The 23,542-nt window shown below is 44.1% G+C and overlaps 1 protein-coding gene across 2 annotated transcripts in view; it reads right to left on the reverse strand.

Annotated features, from left to right (window-relative positions):
• Positions 1–6,270, reverse strand: part of MAMDC2 (MAM domain containing 2) — a 155,040-nt gene extending 148,770 nt beyond the window's left edge. The window contains exons 1-2 of one of the 2 annotated variants that reach the window (XM_020901881.2): positions 5,848–6,268; positions 5,405–5,518 (exon numbers count right to left, since the gene is read on the reverse strand). In XM_020901881.2, coding sequence (XP_020757540.2) covers positions 5,405–5,518; positions 5,848–5,881 — 148 coding nt within the window. In that variant the 5' untranslated portion in view covers positions 5,882–6,268. Of the gene's footprint in view, positions 1–5,404; positions 5,519–5,847 lie in introns of both variants that reach the window. The other variant, XM_070480367.1, reaches the window with a different exon arrangement.
• Between the last annotated feature and the right edge of the window lie 17,272 nt (positions 6,271–23,542).

Raw genomic sequence — 23,542 nt, forward strand, 5'->3', positions numbered from 1 at the left:
AAAAAAAAATCAAATGTTATTTAATAAGACAAAATTAGGACTGTCACTGAGATGACCTACCAAAAAGGTTCTGTTATTTTAAGAACCAGGATTTTTTATGAATACCATATCCCAAAATGCAAGCCATAAAACAAGGGGTTGCTTGCATGCTGAGAGATTTGAAGATAACAATAAAAGCAGAAAGTCTTATGACAAGAGATTACTGTTTTCCTCCCAATATATTGTGACCATAGCTGACTTCTGTGATTATGAGAAGGCAAACATCCCAAATCCAGGACACCTTGTTAGGGATCAGGCCAGGAACTGGGTAGCCACTTCCCATTCAGCAATTCTATCTGAGTAAAGAAGACCCAGACTGGGCGTTGGCCTTGATAGGAAGAAGGCTGGCTAGACAGAGCCTATGTTCAGAGAAGTGAGTCACGGCAGGGAGGAGCAGGCAGAGATTACCAGTCCAGGTAGGTTAAGTCCCCAGTGGAGGAGCCATGTGAGACAACCTGGGAACTCAGATTGATATGGAGGCCAAGGGGTTAGGGACATGCCCCAAAACTGAGGGGCTGAGAGCTCAGGGGCCTCCTAGAAGGCACCAGCAGCATCAGTGTGGAGCCTGATTAATGCTGAGCCTTTCCGGGCCCCCGTGTGTTCCTCCACAAAATGAGGAGGTTGTACTGGGTGAACTCTACGGCCCAGCCCTAGGATCCAGGATGCTGGGCAGAGCCAGGGCAGAACTAAGGCCATGCTAAGGCACAGCTCACAAGAGCCAGGTTGGACTGGACCTCAGTAGCAGCCTGGGTGGGCCCAGGAATCCCCTGTGGCACTGCAGGAAGAATGTGGCCTGGGGTGGACTGTTTCTCCAAGAGGCACATAGGGAACACCCCAGACTTGTGCTGCTCCCAGCCTTTCCACAACGTGGGGGCTGTGCTTCAGCAGAGAGCGTGTCGAGAGACCAACCAGCAGAGGTGATGAAGGTTCGAGCAGGTCCAGAGGGTGGGAGTTGCCTGGGTGGACGCAGGGTGATGTCAGAGTGGGATGCTGGGCCATTCCCCCAGCATCAGGAAAAGAGCTATAACCTGCAGAAAGGGAGGACTGATCCTTCTCCTTCAGGAAGGTCTTTGGGACCCTGACCGGACTTTGGCTTTAGCTGGGCCTCAAGAAAAATCAGGCAGGATTTATCACTATTAATAATAACTAGCACATGACTGAGTAAAGAACTGAAACTCAGCTGACCAAGTGACCATAAGTGTCCTTAAGAGAGAAGTAAGGGGTTTGGCGAAGAAAGGAGGGTGACAGGAAGAGAAATAGGCATGTACTTACATTGAGATTTCAGCATATTCTACCACCACCCCACCACCCTACTCTCACTCCCTTGGTTACGGCAAACTTCTAGCTGGCCAGCCTGCCACAGATACTATCACTTGCTCCGAGGTACAAATACCATCCAAATTCTTCCTGTATTAGGCATTTCTTGAAACCTTGACCCCCACTATTGTAGGAAAAAAACCACCTCCTCTACAACAAGTATTTTGAATTTCCTTTTTTACCTCTTCATAACCTGACATATGTCCACATCTGCCTTACTCTCTGGGGTGCTTTAGTGCCCCAAACTTCTAATAAAGGAGTTGTACCTGGATTTGGATTTTCCTCTCTTCCTCCTGCAGTTCCTCCAATGACTTCCTCACAGAGCCAGCTTAAAGATACTAAACCAAGGTGTCCAAAAATCAGAACGAAGCCAAAACCCATCCAATGACTAATCTGAATCATGACTATTCTGATGTGAGGCCAACTTTATAGTCTCCAAGAATCCTCAGCCAAAGGGCTTGGGCCCCCACAGCTGGCACAGGGCAAGTAGAACTGGCAATCTTGATTTCTGCTGAGGACGACCGTTAAAGGGGTTCCAATATTCTCTGAACTGTGAATAAATAGAGATTTTTTGAGATAATGAAGAATGAATGAATGAAGATTTTTATACGATAAAATAGATATCTTCTTTCCAGGATTTAATTCAAACCTAAAACTTAGAAGCATTTTCAAAGTTTGATTCTGATACAATCTCACTTGCCTTGACAAGCAAGAGAAAATGAAAACATTCTACCAAAAACATGGAGGTAAATCAAGAAAACAAGGCCACATTGCCAAAATTGGAAAGTAGATGAGACTGGGTTCCAGTACATGCTCAGCTACTCTGATGCCATTTTCTGTTCCCTGGGGGCACCCTCCATGGTGGGGCGCAGTCAAGTCAACACATTGCCTTGTCAAAACTCATCCATTCTGTGAGTGGAGATCAAGCATGTTTCAAAATGGCCATGAGCTAGGGACACTGGAACTGTAACTGGAAAGGCTTAGAGACCTAATACACTAAATAAATCAAAGGGGTGGACCTCACATACGATTTTGGGCAGCTGGGAGGTATTTTGAGACAACTCCTGATGTGAATCTCCTGTCCTAAAAAGGCAAAGGTGTTAGTCGCTCAGTTGTGTCTGACTTTTTGTGACCCCATGGACTGTAGCTCACCAGGCTTCTCTGTCTGTGGGATTCCCCAGGCAAGAATACTGGAGTGGGTTGCCATTCCCTTCTCCAGGGGGGTCTTCCCAACCCAGGAATCAAACCCAGGTCTCCTGTATTGTAGGCTGATTCTTTACAAACTGAGCTATCAGGGAATGAAATTCTAATTGGCAGATTTGTTTCTCCAGTTAACCCTCTTCACTGGGCTTTAGCATTGATTGCTCCACCATAAATTAACCTACTGACCAAGGACATCAAAGAAAGTGCTATTTGCATTCCAGATTCTTGTGGCCAAAAGTCACTGAAACTTACAGCTTTCTATGCTACCATGCAACACACAGAGGTGGATGCAACTAGTTTCAAAGGGTTTTTACAGCCAGATGAAGTAAATCTGCAGAAAGGCTGGTGAACAGCTTGCCAAATTTCAGCTTGGGACAATTTCATTATCTTTAATTTACCAACCTAGCAATGGGTTTACAATAGAAATTCTTAGTGATGGCTCCTCAGGAGGCAACCATGGCAGGTGGCACACACCTCCCTCACTGCACCTCTGGAGTGGACTGCTATGCCCAAGTTCTGGCCACCGAAAAACACGATCTGTGAGGACAGAAGCCTAATGGGCTTGCTCCCATAGGAATGCTCAGAGGCAACTGAATTACCTTCCCCTAGCCAAGCCAGGAGCCCCAGACTTGAGCCAGAAAGCAGTGACTGTTACACGTTGGAAAGAAAGCAAAGAGGAAAGCAACAGTGCCTTCATTATATGCTGTAACCGCAATCACCTTTCCCTATAAGCATCTTCCTGTTTCCCTGGAGGGGCACTGTTTAACTGCCACGGCTGCAGAGGTGCCGACTCAGCAGAGAGCACTTCCTGTGGGTCTGGACAGCAGTCGAGTGTGGCGGGATGTGGCCTGCCCACTGACCCAGGAGCAGGCTGCCAGGGGGCCACCTTCCTGACAGAGGCCTGGCAATGGGGGCACAAGACTGAGGCTCCTGGATTAAGGGGTAATGCTGATTTCCTTTTCTCAGAGTCAGACTAGGGTGAAGCAAAAGGGGTGTCTAGGGCATAAGATTGAAGGAGGTTTTCACTCTCATGCAAGTGGCTCTTTCACCCTGGTCCTAGCCCTGTGCAGAGCCACCAGTAGAGGTGGGGGGGTGTGTGTGTGTAAGGTCAGTGGTTCTCAAAGTGTGATCTCCTGACCAGCAACATCACCTGAATACTTACTAGGTACTGAAATTCTCAGCACCCTTCCAGACCCACAGATTTTGAAACTCAGAGGTGGGGCGCAGCAATCTGTGTTTTAATACCACCACCACCCCCTGCCCCCCACCGACCCCAGATAATTCTGATGCAGCTAAAGCACTGTGCTAGAGAATAATGCTTTCCAAAGCCTGTTGTGTGGCCCAGGCCATTGCTCAACATGCTTCACACACAATCAGAACAGGAAAAGGAGTAGGGTGATGAGATTAAAGGGATTTCCCTAAGGCAATCAGCAAGGTAGGAATTCCTCAAATAATAAATCAGGAATTGATTTTTTCCCAGCTATCCTTGAGTACTCGGTACTGAAGCCTTAGCAAGTGTTGGCAATAAATAACGTTTACTACTGAGTAGCTTCCTCCTGTTTCTTCCCTGATCTAGTCAGTTCAGAGTTGGCTACTGACTGATTACCTTGGTACGTGGGCCAGTCATCTGAATATTCTGAGATTCCCTCCTCTAGAAACTGGGGTTAATATCACCTCCCTGCCAACATCAGAGAAGCTAATATATGCAAAGCCCCAAGGAGAAGCCTGAAGCAGAAAAGCTGTGATGACAGCTTATACATCCTGAGCAGGGGTTGTGGGCCCCCACCTTCTCCAGGGAGGTTAGATAATCTGGGGGCCTGAAGACAACTGAGAGGGGAAGGAGATTAACTGATCTCTTTTATGCTGCGGTGTTTTTTAAAGGAGGCTATTTCCCAGTCCCGGTGACCTAGGACATCAGGCTTCTGATTGGGGTGGCACAAGCAAAAGAAAGGAAAGAACTAGAAATATATTTACTAAATAAATAAAGGGCAAAAAACTGTATCACATTTAAGATCCCACATTTAAACTTTGTCACTAGAACCCAAACAGTGTGAGCGGTGAGGCAACGACCAAGGCAAGCCAGCTGAGTGACCTCAGACACACAGCCATAGACTTGGTTTACTCTTTTGCCAAGTGCTGAATTATAAACCAACAATAATATGAGGATGATGTCATGCAACAAAACGCTGTCAAGCACAACACAAATGTGAGGGTCACACTGAGGTCCCATCACAGAGGAACAGCACCACTGTTTCTGCAGGATGAAAGGAAAACTTATCTCACCCAACTCGCCCAGCTCACAAAGGTGTCTACTGAGGACGAGAGAGCCTGTTGACCTGCAGAGGGCACCCAGCTGGTGGGAGAAGGCATCAGCTGTGTCCCCTTTCTCCCTTTCATTAGAGAGTCTCAGGGAGGGGCGAAATCTCAGCGCTTCTCGCCAAGGGCCAGGTAAATAAAGGAGGCCCCACCAACCCCCATCTCTTCACTGGCCATTCATGCAGCACAGCTGAGAACTGGAAAGATGATTCACGACACCCTTTCTCCCGAGAGTATGTAACTCCAAGATAATAACGTTATCCGTGCGAAAGGGCTTCCCTTGTGGCTCTCTGGTAAAGAATCCGCCTGCAACGCAGGAGACCTGGGTTTGATCTCTGGGTTGGGCAAATCCCCTGGAGAAGGGAAAGGCTACGCACTCCAGTATTCTGGTCTAGAGAATCCCATGGACTATGTAGTTCATGGGGTCACAAAGAGTCGGACACAACTGAGCAGCTTTCACTTTCATGCAAAAGAGCCGCCCGGCAAAAAGGAAACTTCAGGCTGGGCCCCTGTGCACCGAGCCCCTCACCTTCCTCATTTAAAATCCACGGCAGGAACTCGAACACCGATTCAAAGCCGCAGGTGCTCTCCTCGAAGGTGCAGGACCCCGCGGGCAGGTCCAGGGCACCGGCAAGCTGCAGGGCTGTGGGTACAAAGCGGGTTTCAGTTCGGGCTGGGTCTCGTTAGCAGCAACTCAGGGCACCCCGGGGAACCACCTGGTGAAAGTGGAGGAAGGCGTTCGAGAAGGGGCGGGAGAGGGAAGCGCTGCTGCCGCCCCCGCCCCGGCAGCTTCCACTGCAGGACTGTGCGCAGCCGCTGGGCTGGGGAGGGAAGTTAACTGCTGCTGAGACGCTATCCGTAGGCACCCTTAGATGGCCCAGCCCAGGACCGCAAGCTGGACTACCAGGGCTGCAGGATTGGGAGGGGGTTGCGAGAGCGCCCCACGGGGATAGCCCCCGAGTCCAGGCTTACCTTGCACTGCCAGGAGGACGCCCTTGAGCAGCATGGTCGGGGAGGAGGACTGGACAGAGGAACGAACCGCCAGCTCGCCGGGACAGGCTGCTCCGGGTGGAAGGAGCGTGGGAAGCAGGGGCACCTCGAACCAGGGGAAGGAGAAATCAGAGGCAAAGCGCGCTCGAAGCTGCCCAACTTTGCAACGCAGCTCAGGAGCCGAATGGAGAGCTGAAGGTGCCTGAACTGGGAAGCGGCGCTTGTTGAGCTGCAGCCGCGAGGCAGCTCGCGTCCCAAATGAAGCCGGCCTCACAGCTGGTCCTGCGCTAGGATGGGGCTGGGCGGGGAGGAGACAACGGCACACGTTTGAAAAGCCAGCCAGGACTGGCTGGGACAGGAGAGGTCGGGAGGCAGTGACACGGTTCGGATTCTTAACGCTTGGTACCAGACCCCTGTCAGCCACTGGAGAGGGCAGGCGTCCCAGGAGCCCCTCGGGATGAGTTGGGGCTGGAGGCGCCCCGCCCCTCCCATCCGCAGGGGGAACCAGCTTATTTCTGGGTACAGCCTCTATCTGGAATGCCGGTCCCGCAGGGCTGGCCCTAATTTTAACCTTTTTTCCTCAGGATGGAAAAGGGTGGAATTCTCTTAGGAAAACCTAGAGGAAAATTTGGAAAGTGTTGTGTTGAGTGGAATAAGGTTTATATCTATCTAGGAGTTCAGCATTTATGGCCCATTAATGTTAACCTTGGAATACCCACCCCCCACACACACACTTTTATTTAGCCGTGGAATGTCTGGCATGCCTGGGGCTCAGCATTGCCTCGGTCCCTAAAATGGGGGCATTCCTCCTTTCCAAAGAGCCATGATAAATTAGTAGGAAGTTTCTAAATTGGGACGTGAGAGATGGGGGTTACTCCCTCCCTAATACCCACTGGCTACACATTTCCTTTAAGCACTAAGTGGGTCTTTAAAAATATTTTTTTCCAGTAAAGAAAGTGGTGGTGGTGGGGTGAAGGTCTTCTTAATGCTGTTTATAATGTTGGGCATGCAACTGTATGGCTAGGGCAATGGTTCTTAAATCTTAAAGTATATCAGAAACCCAGCATCAGAGTTTCTGATTCAATAGATTAAGCTTGGGGGGCAAAATTCTGCACATTCCTCACAAGTTTCTATGTGTGGACACTGCTAGTCTGGGACCACACTTTGAAGACCTAACAAACTGGCCTAACAAACTCTTTTTTAACCACCAGAGCCCTGCTCACATGCCTTCGCTTGGTTTCCAGACTGTCCTTGTTCTTTGGTCTTTGTGCTATTTCTTTCTTCCTCTCTCTGACTCCTTGGATATTATTAGGTTGCCTCCAACCAAGTTCTGTTATTTCAACTCCTGTTGCCTTCTCTCCTCACTTCCTCAGTGATTTCATCCAGTCTCATAGTTTGAAACACCACCTATAGCCTGATATCTCCCCAACAGACATTTCTAGTCCAGATGGCCCACTAACTCCCCTGCACCTTCCTCATCTCAGTTAAAGGAACCTTTCTCCTTCAGTTGCTCAGAAAAAATATTTAAGAGTTATCCTTGACTCTTCTCTTCTTCTCAGAACATTACCAAATTCTGTCAGTTTAGGATTCAAAACGTAGTAGGTACTGACCATTCTCCATTCCCAAGGTGACTGAAGCTGCCACTGCTGTTTGCCAGGGATGCTACAGTAGCTTCTGAAAGGTGGTCTTTTTGCTTCTTCCGCCTCGCACACCTCCATTCCATTTTTAACACAGTTGTCAGGGCATCCCTTTAATACAGCAATTGGGCCATGTCACTCCTTGGCCCCAGACTCCTAACAATTCCATCAGTTACTTAGCAAACCCCAAACTCTTCACAATGGCCACCAGGTCTACAGAACCCGTCCCCACCCCTTCATATCTCTAACTTCATCTGCCATGCTTAGTCCCCTGGAGCCACATGAATCTCCTGGCTGGTCATTAAACACAGTCTAGCTGTCCTCTCAGAATTTCACACTGGCTATTCCCTCCATTTGAAATGCTCTTCCTGGGAGAGCCACATGACTCACACCCGCACAGCCTCAAGGTCTTGACTCAGATGTCACCAGGAGAAGAAAACTTAAAAGCCTTCTAATAAGAAAACCCCTTTTAAAATATGTTTAGACAAGTTTTTTTCCTTTGTTTGTTTTGAGTTTTCTGTAGGCAGTGACATAAATGATCTAAGATTTGCTTAGTGTGTGTATTTATATGCTTTATGTCAGGAAGTAACTAATAATAATAAATTATAGTTATCATGCTTACTAGCATAAACATTTTAGATAGATAATCTTATCTAATTTTCTCAAAAACTCTATGGGGGTATGCATCATTATTATCACCATTAATAGATGAGGAAACTGAGGTGCAGAGTTCAGTGACAGCAAGTGGTAGAGACAGACTCAAACTCAGATAGATTTATTCCAAAAGCCTATCTTCTCATCTTCTCAATCTGTACAGTAACCTGTCTCCTTTGTCCTTCTTTTTTTATTTCTTGCTCACAGATGGTGATCCATATCAGTTTCATCAGGTTACTTAAACATTTAAAGACGGACGTGAATCCAGTTGAAACTTCAAACCACTATTTTCAACTAAATAAATTTTCAGCAACGATCAAACTAGTGTTCCTTTCCCCCAAGTAAATATGGAATCTTTCAAAGCTTTAGGATGGCCTTATATTCATCTGCATGTCCTCAGTGTTAGCAAAATGAAAAACTGCAAAGCCCTAAAGAGATCTCCAAAAATTTAAAAACATGATTTAGTACTTAAAGGTGACATCATTTATTGCCACCCACAGAAATCGAATCATTACACACAAGTGCAAAATTAGTTGGAGTAAAGCTTCTATTTCACATACAACTGCATGATCCCAAGAACAAATGACCCTTTGACATTGGCACAGCCTGGGAACTCGGAGCAGCAAGGGTCTGACTTGGAGTTTAGTGCAGAGAATGGTCACTAGGGGGCGCCTTTGGGCTCCACGTCTGTGGAAAGGGGAAGAAGGATTTGGCCCTGCAAGAAATGCAAGTCCCTTGAAGCCCTTCTGATCCCACAAGAAATTTTGGGGCTTAAATGGCCCATTTGACTTACCCTTCATTAGATTAAAAGGGCCCGGCTCTTTGTACCACAGCCTCCATCTGTCACTTGATGTGGCCCACGTTGGGACACTGAACTCCAATGAGGCAGCCCTCCTCACGGAGGCCAACCTAAGTGCTAACCAGTGAAGGCTGTTTGATGACAACACTCCCAGCAGCTGGGACAAGTCCTTTCTGGAAGACATTTTGCAGAGAAAGGAAAGGATATTGTACATGGAGAGAGCCAAGGAGGGAATCTGGAAAAATCTAGAAATTATGTGTGTCAACCCGCTTCCTTCCATCACTAATCACGAAGCCATAGGGCCATTCGCTGCCACATTACATGGGAAAACAGCATAAGGCCCCAAGGTAAGAACTTTCTGGGCCTCTCTCTCCAAGATATAGCTTAATTGAATAATCAAATATCGCACATAAAGCTCTGATTTTAGAAAGCACTCAGTAAACATTAGATAGGATAGGGGGGTTGAATGGTAGCCCCATAAAAAGACATCCTAGAAGCTTTGGATGTGACCTTATCTGGAAAGAGGGCCATATGGATGTAAGTTAGGGATCTTGAGATGTGATAATCCTGGATAATGGGGTGGGCCTAAATTAATGGCAAATGTCCATATAAGGTGGGGCTTCCCAGGTGGCTCAGTGGAAAAGAATATGCCTGCCAATGCAAGAACACACAGGAGACATGGGTTTTATCCCTGGTTTAGGAAGATCCCATGGAGGAGGAAATGGCAACCCACTGCAGTATTCTTGCCTGGAAAATCCCATGGACAGAGCCTGCCAGGCTACTGAGCACATACACACATCTTTATAAGAGATAGAAGGACAGTAACAGACACATGTAAACATGGAGACCGAGACTGGAGTGATGCATCCCCAAGTAGAGAATACCTTGAAGCTGGAAGAAGCAAAGAACATTCTCTCCTAGTGCCCCAGAGAAGTGCAGCCCGGCAAACACCTGGTTTTCGGACTTCTGGACTCCCCCGTTGTTTTAAACCACCCAGTTTGTTGTAGTGGGTTCCAGCAGCTGTAGGACACTAGAAGAGTATTATACATCAAGCAAGCACATGCCAGGCACTCTTAGTGCATTATCTCATATAAGCCACACAACATTCCTATGAGGTGAAGACCACTGTTATCTCCACTTACAGACAAGGAAATGGGACCAGAAGGGTCATTTATCATCGTGTTCAAGGTCACACATCCAGGCAGTGTGAAGATGGAATTTGATGTCACACACTGCACTGCCCCTAAAATCTTCTTTACAAAGTCCTCTCTCCTACAAGGGCTGCTGAGACCGCAGGCTGGCAAAGCGACCTAACCTGTGGGCTCTGTGGGTACGAGCCTCACCTCACACACAGCCTCAGGCAGCCTCCTGCTCTTTGCTACCCTGTCTGCATCTCTGTGTCTGAGTCTCGGGGGGTCTCTGAATAGGCTCACCTCTGCCTCTCACGCCCACTTGACACTCGGCATTTTGCTACCTTACTTTCACATTGTCTCTCTCTCCGCACACACACACAGACGTGTCCCTACTTATTGCACACCATCAGGCTGAAAATGAGCTGATAAAATAATTCCAGGCTCTGTGGCTTGTCCTGCCAGTGACCTTCATTGCATTCCAGCAGGAGGTGTCTGGGGGCTCTGCCCCGAGGCTGGTTGGCGGTATTGTTGCTTCCTGCCCGGCACCAGCTGCCTCTCACCACGACAAGCAGTCACGTGTCTGCTATGGGTCTGAATCATCATCCACTGTGAGGGACCAAGGCCCAAGTTAACCAGTTATTACAAATCTCCTCTTATTACAAAATATATGTCCCACTTAAATTGCTGCACTCAAATGAACTGAACTATAAAGCAGATATTTCTTTCAGAGTGAGCATTTAAAAGAAAATAGATACTAAAATAAATACTTTCTCTCCATCATTAATCTTTAATTCACCAACTTACTCCGAATCCTAGCTTGGAGTCAGACATCCTTCATGGTGATTTGAATGCAAACTTTCTTTCTTTTTTTTTTTTTTTTGAGTCAAAGTTCCTTGGGCTGACTCGTGACAGTAATGATACTAACACTTTTTGTTGAGTGTTTGTGATGTGCCAGGTGGGTTTCACGCTTACTTTATGGAGGAAGAAACTATACCCAAAGGGTTTAAGTGACTTGCCCAAAGGTAGGGGGCTGGATGTGAGCTCACGTCTAGCTACCAGCAAAGCTCTCTTGATCTCTCTAATCTTCCAACCCTGGGGAGGTGTGAGCAGACACTTTGAAATGTCCTGTTCTCAGATCCCCACCTCCTTCCTCAACCCTAAGCTGGGCTGAGGCCAGGAAGGCAAGTTTCTCCCTGCCCTAGTGAAGTGTCTATACGCCAAGTCCTGCTAGAAAACCCCCCAGTGATCAGAGTTGAAGCCACCTCTCCACCCCTGCCCATTCCGCCTCAACACCTACCCCCCACTTGTCTTTCCCAGACTGTGTCCTCTTTGCCCTCTCCTATGTTCACACACACTCCTTTTTGTTGAGAATCAAAAAGCCTTCCTCCTCTTCTCTTCTTGGTAAACTCCTTGTTATGGGCTGAATCGTGTCCCCCACTCCCATGTTCATCTGTTTAAGTCCTAGCCCCCTGTATCTCAGAATGTGACCTTATTTGGGAATAGGGCCCCTGAGGATGTAATTAGTTAGGATGAGGCCACCCTGGATTTTCATGGGCCCCAATCTTATATGACTGATGTCCTTATAAAAAAGGAGAAATTTGGACACGCACACAAGGAGAATGCCATGTGATTGAAGATGACGGCAGAGATCAGGGCGATGCTTCTACAGGCCAAAGTAAGGGCATGATAGCCAGCAACCAACAGGCCTGGACTGACTCTCCCCCATAGCCCTCTGAGGGAGCCAACCCTGCAAACACTTTGATCTGGGATTTCGGGCTTCCAGAAGTGAAATTTCTATTGGTTATACCACCCAGTTCATGGTACTTTGTATGCAGCCCTAGGAAACTCATGTGCTCCTATTCATTTAAGACCCAGTTTCAATGTCCCTTCTCCATGCCTGTGTTTCCCTGTCCCCCCTCAAGCTGTGGCATGTATTGCTCTGTATTGCAGTGACTTTGTCTGTGTCTCTGTTCTGCAATGGAAGCTGAGATTTCGAGAGTAGAGAACAAGTTTGCTTTATCTTTGTGTCTATACCTGTCCCATGTCTGTGCACTGTGGATTGTAGGTGCTTAATAAATGCTTGTTGAAGGAAAGGAACAGCATAGCTCACTGGTCCACATAGCCTGGAGGCCTGCCTTCATGCTGTGGTTAGAAAAAAAAGAACAAAATCTAAACCATGGGTCATTCCAGGGGACGTTTATAGAAATGAAAGAGCTACGCAGATGTGCACTTCCACACAGTCTGAACGGGGAGTCAGAGCAGGCTTGTTGGTGTCACAGCAGCACAGCTGGTGAACTGGGGGATGGGGAGGCTCCCAGAGGCCTCCTTTCATGAGAGGGAGGCGCCAGCGAGAGGGCTCGGCCCCTGGAAGGGGGCCTTGGTGTTGGAGGGAAATTGAGATGATGCGTCAGTCTGCTTCCTGCTTCCTGAGTTGTCCCAGCCCCCACCCTGTAGACTCTTGTCTGGGTCCAGGAGGAAGACTAGGCTTTTGGGAAAGTCAGGAAGATCTCTTCTCTACCAAACGCTGGGCCCCAAAGAGCTCTAGACTCCTGTGGCCATATTTACAAAAAGAGCAGGTGAGCAGTGTCACAACTCACTTTGCTGCTGACCCCAGCCCTTTGGCATTTTGGGGTTCAGTGCAGTGAGAATGGGTGCAGGCTGGTTTGTGCACATGTATGTTCTCCCCTGAGAATTCCCCCAGTCCTGGGAGTTGAAGCTCTATATCAACTGTTCGGGCTAAGAGGGAGGTGAAGGACATTAGAGTTTAACTTATTATAGCTAATGGTGACTCCAGAGACTGAGGAAGCCTGTGGGAAGTTGGGCTAAACCCAGGTGATAAGCTTCCTCTTCTACAAATTTTGCCTGAGTGCTGTGGTATGGGAAAAAAGAGGAAGAATAAAGCATTCTGCAGCCAAAAATATTTCCAACAAAGAGCAGTGATGTCCCAGATTAGCCTCTGACCTTATTAATGTGCCATATTGAGGATCTACACATTAGGTGATTTGATCTAAACTGAACAAGGACAAGATGACATTCACAACTAGTAAGTCCTGGCTGCTGAGACATAGAACAGCATCAAATGGGAAGGTAACAGGCAGCAAATTCTAGCTCTGAAGAGGCGTATGAACTGTGTGCATGCGTGCATGAGTACACGCTGTGCAAAGATACATTAACCATGAAAAGCCAAGTCACACTATTACTACTAATCTGGATGATCAAAATGCAAAGAACTGAAACACTTAGGATTTAGAGGCCCAAGTAATCGGTAAGAATGAAGAAATTCTACCACCAGACATCACAAGGTCCCTCAGTGAGCTAATCCAGTACATCACAATTTCAGATGCGCAACAGAACCATCTGGGGAGTTGATTCTTCTAATGCAGAGATTAGGCTCCACCTGATCAATGAAATCATGATTTCTGGGGTGGGACCAAAGCACTGCTGTTTCCTTAAAGCTCTCCAAGATGATTCTATTGAGCCAGGGTTAAGAATGCACTGACTTAATCTTTTCATCATCAACAAAATTAAATACTATTAGTGTTAACAGTGGGAAAAAAGCTGTTTAAAAGAACAAGGGAGTGTTGCATCAGAACAGGGAATATAATTCTATCATTGAGACCACGGACTCTGGAGCCAGACCACTAAAGTTCAAGACACAAGACATTTGTCTTGTGTCACTTACTATCTGTTAACCTTTTGTGCTTGGTTGCAGCTCAGGCATGTCTAACTCTTTGGACTGTAGCCTACCAGGCTCCTCTGTCCATGGGATTTTTCAGACAAGAATACTGGAATGGGTTGCTATTTTTCTCCTCCAGGGGAATCTTCTTAACCCAGGGATTGAACCCATGTCTCCTGGGTCTCCTGCATTGCAGGCAGATTCGTTACTCACTGATCCATCTACAGTACATCATTTGGCCTCTCTGTGCCTCAGTTTTCTGTAAAATGAAAACAATAAGAGTACCTATCTCACAAGGAGATCATGAGTACTGAAAGTGAAAGTTACTCAGCCATGTCTGACTCTTTGTGACCCTGAATTCTCCAGGCTGGAATACTGGAGTGGATAGCCTTTCCCTTCTCCAGGGGATCTTTCCAACCCAGAAATTGAACCCAGGTCTCCCACATTGCAGGTGGATTCTTTATCAGCTGAGCCACAGGAGAACCCAGGAATACTGGAGTGGGTAGCCTATCCCTTCTCCAGTGGATCTTCCCAACCCGGGAATTGAACTGGGGTCTTCTGCACTGCAGGCAGATTCTTTACCAACTGAACTATCAGGGAAGCCCGATCATGAGCATTAGGTGAGTTTATATTGTTAGGATACTTTAAAAAGTACCTGGCACTCTGTCAGCACTATATAAATATTTTCTATTAACTGTCTACAAACTTAAGTTTTTCACAGGTCTAGGCTTGTGGTTGAAACTGAAGATGTAGCCTGTCCATCAAGATAACCTTTCCTATAGTGTCCTGCCTTTGAAAGTTGAGTATAGGGGGTACAGAAACTAGAAATGTAAACTGGACCATTGGTAAACTGTAGCTTTGAAATTCTATCAAATATAAGAAAAATCTAATCTATTGGTTGAATTCCATTATAACTACCAACAACTAGGCCATTAAAAACAGTAATATAGAAAACAGCGTTAGTCTAAGAAGGCAAGAATATATAATGGAGAAAAGACAATCTCTTCCACAGATGATTCTGGGAAAACTGGACAGCTACATGTAAGGATGAGATTAAAACATTTCCTCACACCGCATGTACAAATAAACTCAAAATGGATTAAAGACCTAAATGTAAGACCTGAAACCATAAAAATCCTAGAAGAGAAACAGGCAGAACACTCTTTGACATAAATTATAACAATAATTATGTTTTATAAATATATAATTTCCCTAAGGCAAAAGAAATAAGATAAAAAATAAACAAATAGGACCTAATTAAACTTAAAAGCTTTTGCACAGCAAGGGAAACCATTGACAAAATGAAAAGACAACCTACAGAATGGGAGAAAATATTGTGATTGACAGATAATATGATTGACAGGCAGTTAATATCCAAAAAATATAAACTGCTCGTAAAACTCAATATCAAAAACCAAACAACCCAGTCAAAAAATGGGCAAAAGGGAGAACAAGATGTGACTAGGGAGATAGATCAGAGTGATGTAGCTACAAGCCAAGGAATGCCCTCAGCTACCAGAAATTAGCAGAGGAAAGAAAGGATACTTTCCTAGTTCCTCAGAAGGGAGTTTTGGACCCGTGTTACTAGTTTTGGGCTTCTGGCCTCTAGAACTATGAAAGAATAAATTTCTTTTGTTTTAAGCATAAAAAATAACCAGCAAAACAAAACCTTCAAAATGGGCAAAAGACTTGAAGAGACATTTTTCCAAAGAAGATATACAGGTGGCTAACAGGCACAGGAAAAGATGCTTAACTCTGCTAATTATTAGAGAAATGCAAATCAAAACGAGAATATATCATACCTGTCAGAATGGCTATCATCAAAAAGTATAAAAATAACAAACTTTGGGGAAAGATGTAGAGAAAAGGGAATCCTTGTATACTAATGGCAGGAATGTAAAGTTGTGCAGTCCCTATGGAAAACAGTATTGCTGCTGCTGCAGTCAGTCGTGTCTGACTCTGTGTGACCCCATCCCTGGGATTCTCCAGGCAAGAACACTGGAGTGGGTTGCCATTTCCTTCTCCAATGCATAAAAGTGAAAAGTGAAAGTGAAGTCACTTAGTCATGTCCGACTCTTCGCGACCCCATGGATTGCAGCCTACCAGGCTCCTCCGTCCATGGGATTTTCCAGGCAAGAGTACTGGAGTGGGGTGCCATTGCCTTCTCTGAAGACAGTATTGAGTCTCCTCAAAAAACTAAGAATAGAACTACCCTATGATCCAACAATTCCACTCCCAGGTACATGTCTGGAAAAAAACTGAAAACGCTAATTTGAAAAGATACGTATACCCTACCATTCATAGCAGCGCTACTTATAATAGCCAAGATATGGAAGCAGTCCAAATGCTCATCACAGAAGAATGGATAAAGAAGATGTGGTGATATATATATATACACATGTATGTATATAAAATGGAATATTAGTCATTAAAAAGAATGAAATTCTGCCATTTGCAGCAACATGGATAGACATAGAGAGTATTGTGCCTAGTACAATAAATCAAACAAAGACAAATGCTGTATGATATTGCTTACATGGAAAATATAAAAAATGATACAAATGAATGTATATGCAAAACAGAAGCAGACTCATAGATATAGAAAATCAAATACTGGTTACCAGAGGAGAGGGAAGAGGGGAGGTGCAAATTAGGGGTATGGAAGCAAGACATACAAACTACTATGTATAGAATCGATAAGCAACAAGGATACATTATATAGCACAGGGAATTATAGATGTTTTCTTACAATTACCTTTATTGGAGTATAATCTGTAAAAATACTGAATCACTATGCTATACCTAAACTAATGTAAAATTTAAGTCATCTATATACTTAAATTTAAAAAATAATAAAAGAAGATAGTTTTAGGATTAAAATAGAAATCTTTGACAATGCTTGAGGTGGAGCAAACAAGATGGAATCATCTATACCAAAAGGCATCTTACAGGACTTTGTTTTTAGAGGCTAAAGGAAGTATCTTGGGCCCTGGTCGTAGTAGAGCCTAAGTGATGTCTGTCTGTGTCCAGTAAATATGTCTTCTGAGAAAAAGAAACACAGAGAAACTTTTAAGGGAGATATTTTGTTTCTGAATTACTGGAAGCTCCCATAACTCTTTCTGAAGTGAAAAGGTGGGTTTTTTTCACAACCAATTTGACAACTTTATATACACATTTTAAACTTATTTTGTTATGAGGAAGTTTTATTTATTCACTCACCCAGGTTCAAATTAGACTTCTGGATATCTAACTCATTGGGTGCAGACTTTCTCTAGTGATAGTGGGGGATGGGGATGTTCCATGGGGAAACTGATTCCTTCACTTCCAGGCTTTATTCCAGAATCAGAAAATGGACTGGAATGGCTTCCCTCACTCTAGTTTTGGAAATGCTTTAGAGTGGGGACTACCTTCTGTATGCCTTCTGTATCTTTTCTAAGTTTCCATACTGGGCCAAAAACATCCCCACATTCTTCCAGAAGATGGGATACATATGTACAATAAAATATTCGTCATATAAGAGGACAAAATAATGCCATTTGCAGCAACATGAATATAACTAGAGATTATCATACTAAATGAGGTAAGTTAGAAAGAGATAGACAAATACCAGTGATATCACTTACATGTGGAATCTAAAATATAACACAAATGAACCTATCTACAAAACATAAGCAGACTTGCAGACATAGAGAACAGACTTGTGATTGCCAAGGAGCAGTTGAGAGGGAGACGGATGGATTGAGAGTTTGGGGTTAGATGCAAGCGATTACATTTAGAATGCATGGAAAACAAGGGCCTGCTGTATAGCACAGGGAACTATATCCACTTTCTGGGATAAACCAAAATGAAAAAGAATGCATATATACACACACACACACACACAACTGAGACAAGTTGCTCTACAGCAGAAACTAATACAACATTGTAAATCAGCTGTACTTTAATAAAAATAAGTAGTTCAAAAAATAAAGAAAGGCATCCCCATATTCTTCCAGAAGGGAATAACTGCCCCATAGGTGGCATCTACCTGGATCTTACCAGGTTCCCAAGTGTATTGATTCTTGCATTCTGTGCTTTCTTTCAAGGTTCAGTTTCCTGATTTTTGAATTATATCCTTTAGTAAACTTTTCCAGCAAATATCTAGAGAGGTCAATTCTCCAAACCTTTGAAAACATCTGTCATAAAAAATAGTTCAGTTGGATGTAGGCTTTTGGACTGAAGTTCTGGGTAAAGATGGAGGATTGAACATACTCATCCAAATTTTACTTCTCCTGAAACCATATAAAAACCACAATGAGTAGACAGATATTATTTAGAAATATATAAACACTAAAATAATCTAAATAATATTATTTAGAAATATATAAACACTATGATAATCTTCCCTGGTGGCTCAGATGGTAAAGCATCCGCCTGCAATGTGGGAGATTCAGGTTCAATCCCTGGCTTGGGAAGATCCCCTCGAGAAGGAAATGGCAACCCATTCCAGTATTCTTGCCTGGAAAATTCCATGGACTGAGGAGCCTGGTAGGCTACAGTCCATGGGGTAGCAAAGAGTCTGACACGACTGAGTGACTTCACTTTCACTTTCAAACACTAAAAATATTGAAAATGGAGAAGAGACAACAACACACTTTTGGAAGCTAGAAAGAAGATGGACAAATAAAATCTGACTAAGTAGATCAATGAAAGTCAGGTTTGAAGCTGGCCTGGTTAGTTCTGCAGTACCATCAAGAGTTCAGGAGATGGTGACACCACATAAGGTCAGAAATGGGCATGAGGAGGGTGGTTTAAAATAAGGAGGGTTATAAAGCCATTTGGGAAACACTAGCTTCCTAGATCTCCTCCATACTCCATGCTATGGATGACCTGTCCTCCCACCTATATTAGTCAGTTCTCCAGAGAAACAGAACCAAAAGTATATATAAAAAAAGAGATTTATTGTAAGGAAATGGCTTATGCAATTATGAAGGCTAAGAGGTCCCATGACCTGCTGTCTGTAAGCTGAAGGTCCCAGAGAGTTAGTGGTGGAGTTCCAGTCCAAACCTGAAAGCCTGAGAACCAGGGAAGCCAATGGAGCCCCCTGATGCAAGTCTGTGGGCCTAAGAGCCAGAATGCTGATGTCCAAGAGCAGAGGATGGGTGTCCCAGCTCAAGCAAAGAGTAAATTCACCCTTTCTCCATGTTTTTTCTCTATTCAGGCCCTCAATGAATTGGATGATGCCCACCTAGCATTGGTGAGGGTGACCTTTTTCACTCAGTTCAATTCAAATGCTGATCTCTTTCAGGTGCACCCTTTCAGACATATCTAAACATAACGCTTTACCAGTTATCTGAATTTCTCTTAGTCCAGTCAAGTTACATGTGAAATTAACCATTACACCCCCCTAGCACTGTATGGATGTTTACTCTCTATAAAGGGAAAAGCATAAGTATACTGGGCTTGGATGACACAGACTGGGTTAAGAGCAGGAGTACCATCCTGAAAACTGGGTGAGTGAATAAGTATGCAGACATTGTGAGCTGAGTGGCATCCCACCTCCAAGCCCTGCTCACACACTGAGATTCCAGAATGGTTGTCACCAAACCTTTTCTCTTCAGGTGGAAGAATTAAAAGACTTGAAGAAGTATCTCTAGGGTATCCAATCAGCCCAAGAGAGAAAACTTAAGATAATGATATTGAGGTTTCCCCCAACAAATAGTCCAGACATACTACCCTCCAGTGAAGTCCACTCAGATCTTCCAATCAGTTTTTTTATGCACCCAAAATTAAATATGAGCATATACCTAACTATTGCCAGGCAACTGAAGAATGCCTCTAATACGTAAGACAAAGATTGAACAAACAAAACCACAAAGAGAGAAGAACAACTTGGAGGAAAATTACACTATGAAGGAAAGAGAAAACTTCAAAATAAAACTATTACTAATATCTTCAAAGAGATAAGCAATGATAATGAATCCCAGAAACAAAGTCAGAATGTTATTTAAAAGGGAACATTCAGAGAACATAAAAGAGCCCTTAGAAATTAATAACATGATAATTCGTTGCTCTAAGGTGACCCAAATGGAAAGGAAATCCTAAAAAGAGGACGTATGTGTATATGCATAGCTGATTCACTTTGCTGTACAATACAAACTAACACTGTAAAGCAACTATACTCCAATAAAGATTAACTTGAAAGAAATTAATAACATGATAGCAGAACTGAAACACTCAATAGAAACTTTGACAGTTCAGGTAAGTCAACCTTCCCAAAAGCTGAGCATAAACCAAATAAAAGAAAATATGAGAAATATACAAAATATAACATATTATATAAAGTTATATTACATTGTATATGTATAACTTTATATAGAAAATATAAACCTTTACATTATTTTATAAAGCATTGTATAAAACTGTCTAGGAAGGCAAGTGAGTTTTGGAAAGAGAAAACAGAGAAAATGAATGAGGAAAAAAATCAAAGAAATAATTTGAGGAAAAATATTTAGGTGAAAGTGAAAAGGGAAAGGGAAAATCTCTCAGTCATGTCCGACTCTTTGCGACCCCATGGACTATATAGTCCATGGAATTCTCCAGGCCAGGATACTGGAGTGGGGAGCCTTTCCCTTCTCCAGGGGATCTTCCTAACCCAGGGTTTGAACCCAGGTCTCCCGCACTGCAGGTGGATTCTTTACCAGTTGAGCCACAGGATGGATATAATAGATCGCTAAATGGAATGTGAACTATTGTCCAGAGATGACAAGAACAAATACCCAGAGAATGGGTGTAATAGCATGTTGGGACGTGACCAAGTGCTCAGAGATAAAGGAGGTGTGAAATGCCCCAGGTTTGAAAGAGAAACAAGACCAAGTGGCAATTCTTCCAGGGTTATTGAGAAGTGGCCAAGTGGACTCTGGAACCATCAACTTCTGCCCCACATGTCCTTCCACACCCAGATGATATCAGAAGATTAGGGGGAGAAAGGAGAAGTCTGAGAGTGGGGTGCTGCTGAAGGACGGGCACACTGTGGCATTTTCCTCCTCTCCCCTTGGGAGAGAAGAGGGAAGCTGCTTTTGTTCAAATCCCTACATTGTGAAAAGGAGTTCAAGTGGAAACTCTCAGGGGTCTAAAGTGTCTTACTGACATTTTATTCCTTGGTCTGGGTTCTGTTCATACAATGTGCTTGCTGATCTGTGCCCTGTACCTGTATAAATAAATGGAAAAAGCTGTCTTGGCAGAGAGGATGCAAGTGTGTAGAGGTCTGTTTCTCACTATTTGGTGGGGCCAAAGCTGTGTCAGTTGCCTGTGAGTTGACAAGTAGCCAGGCTTGAGTTGCTTTATTAGCACCACCACCAAGACAGTGACCCATCAAGCAAGGACCCCAGTAGCCAGAGTCTATGAGGTGTTCTGTCATGGAGTATGCTGGGGCCTGGGGTGGGGTGATAAAGTCAAGTCTGACAGGATCTCTCAGGTCAGAAGATGGGTTCAGGCAGAGTTGGAAGCAAGACCTGCAAATATGCACAGGGCCCTGGAATGGAGGCACTTTCAGTAACTAGCATGTTAGACAACCTGAATTCAGAGAGGCATAAATGCATAGACTGGTTTGATAATTTTTTCCCCATTTACTGCCTTCAACTTGGTTTTAGTTATTCTCCCTTGGCTATTCTTTAATGGCATCTTGTGCACATTCCACAGTACTTTCTGGTCACTTGCATATGTAGAAAAGTTCACCAACAGAGAACCAATATTTACACCCAGGCAGCAGAGAGGGGAATGCTATCTGAGAGAGAACCGCAAGGCACCAGTTCACCAGGTGAACATTCTTTTTTTTTTCATCTGTCATCCCTGCTCCTCTACTGCAAGAAAATAGAGGAAAAAAACAAGAAAATGTGAATGTGTGCATGCTAAGTTGCTTCATTCATGTCCAACTCTTTGTGACCCTGTGGACCATAGCCCTCAAGGCTCCTCTGTCTATGGGATTTCTCCAGGCAAGAATACTGGAATAGGTTGCCATGCTCTTATCCAGGAGATATTCCTGACCCAGGAGTTGAACCTGCATCTCTTACTTCTTCTACATTGGCAGGCGGGTACTGCAAGAAATTAAATCAGAGGAAAAAGACAGAAGGAAGTGTGAATGTGTAGACAATGCCTTTTCCTCACTCCAAGGCCCCCAGGTGGAAGCATAGCTGGTAGCAAGGGGCTGAGTGAAGATGAGTATTCAATTGGTTATGAGACTGAAGTTTTAAATTAGACTGTAGTGGAATTTTCTGGTTGCAGGAAAATGGTTGGGGCTGGGCTTCCAGGAACAATGCCTCAAATCATGCCACAGAAATGGTTTGATGAGGAAATTTCACTGTCACCCTAGATTTCAAAATCTTGACAGACCTATTGCCACTGTGAATGCTCCCCAAAGCCAGGCTCCTTGGCCACCACCCAGGTCAACTAAATGGAAACACTAAGCTGAGTTTACGTTTTTATTAGTCATTTAGAAATTAAAATCTTGCTTATGTACATCTACTTAGAGAATCACGCAAGGTCCATTTAGCTGCAAAAGAACTCGGGGATTTGAACTCTGAGCTCTATGTTGGAGAGGTAGAATTTGTAGAAACTCTCCATATTTAGAAAAGCTATTCAGAAAATGGGTCTTCCCAGGTGGCTCAGTGGTAAAGAATCCGCCCACCAAGGCAGGAGATGCAAGAGACATGGGTTTGATCCCTGGGTTGAGAAGATCCCCTGGAGGAGGAAATGGCCATCCACTCCAGTATTCTTGCCTGTAAAATCCCATGGACAAAGGAGCCTGGCAGTCTACAGCCGAAGCAGTCACAGAGAGTCGGCATGATGGAGCAGAGAAGCACAGCACAGTCAGAAGACGGGTCACTACAAATGTGACACAAGTCCACCATACTAATACTGTTTAAAATCAAACTGATTAACCGCTTCATACCCACTAGGACGGCTATTATCAGAAAAACAAAGTCATGAATACTGTTGAGGATGTGGAGAAATTAGAACCACTGTGTATTGCTGCTGGGAATATAAAATGGTGCAGTTGCTGTGGAAAACAGTATTGTCTTTCACAACATATATTATATGTGTGTGTGTGTGTGTGTGTGTATTGTATATACACATATATATGTATATATATTGTGTGTATATATATATATATGTGCATATATATGTATATATAATGGAATATTATTTAGCCTCAAAAAGAAATGAAATTTTGGCTCATGTTACAACATGGATGAACCTTAAAAACATATACTAAGTGAAATAAGCCAGACACAAAGGGACAAATATTACATGATTCCATTTATCTGAGGTACCTAGAGCATTCAGATTCATAGACACAAAAATAGAATAGTAGTCACCAGAGACAGTTCTTGAGCAACGAAAAAAGATTTAAAAGGCATGAACTCAAGAATAGGAGAATGAGCTTATTGATAAGAAAAATATGAAAAACTAATTTTCTTTTGTAAAAGGTCTTCAGACTCATTTTCTCCAGCTTTAAAGAAAACCAATTATTAATGTGTGCATAAACAAACAGAGAGAATAACTGAATAATAATTAGCCTAGGAAGTTTGGAGCCAAATATTCCCTGATCGCCAATTGACCTTGAGCAAAGCACTTAAACTCTCTGCTCTTCAGCCTCCCTGACTCTACAATGAAAAATATAGCTTCCTCAGAGAGGTGTTTGGAAATTTCCTGAATTCACTGTTGTCAAGTAAATCCACGGCATGCAGAAACCCGGGGGAGACATTCTGCTCCTTTCAAATTTATAGAAAATCTAAAA

This window comes from Odocoileus virginianus, chromosome 18 (assembly GCF_023699985.2).
Source record: "Odocoileus virginianus isolate 20LAN1187 ecotype Illinois chromosome 18, Ovbor_1.2, whole genome shotgun sequence".
NCBI classification, from domain to species: domain Eukaryota; kingdom Metazoa; phylum Chordata; class Mammalia; order Artiodactyla; family Cervidae; genus Odocoileus; species Odocoileus virginianus.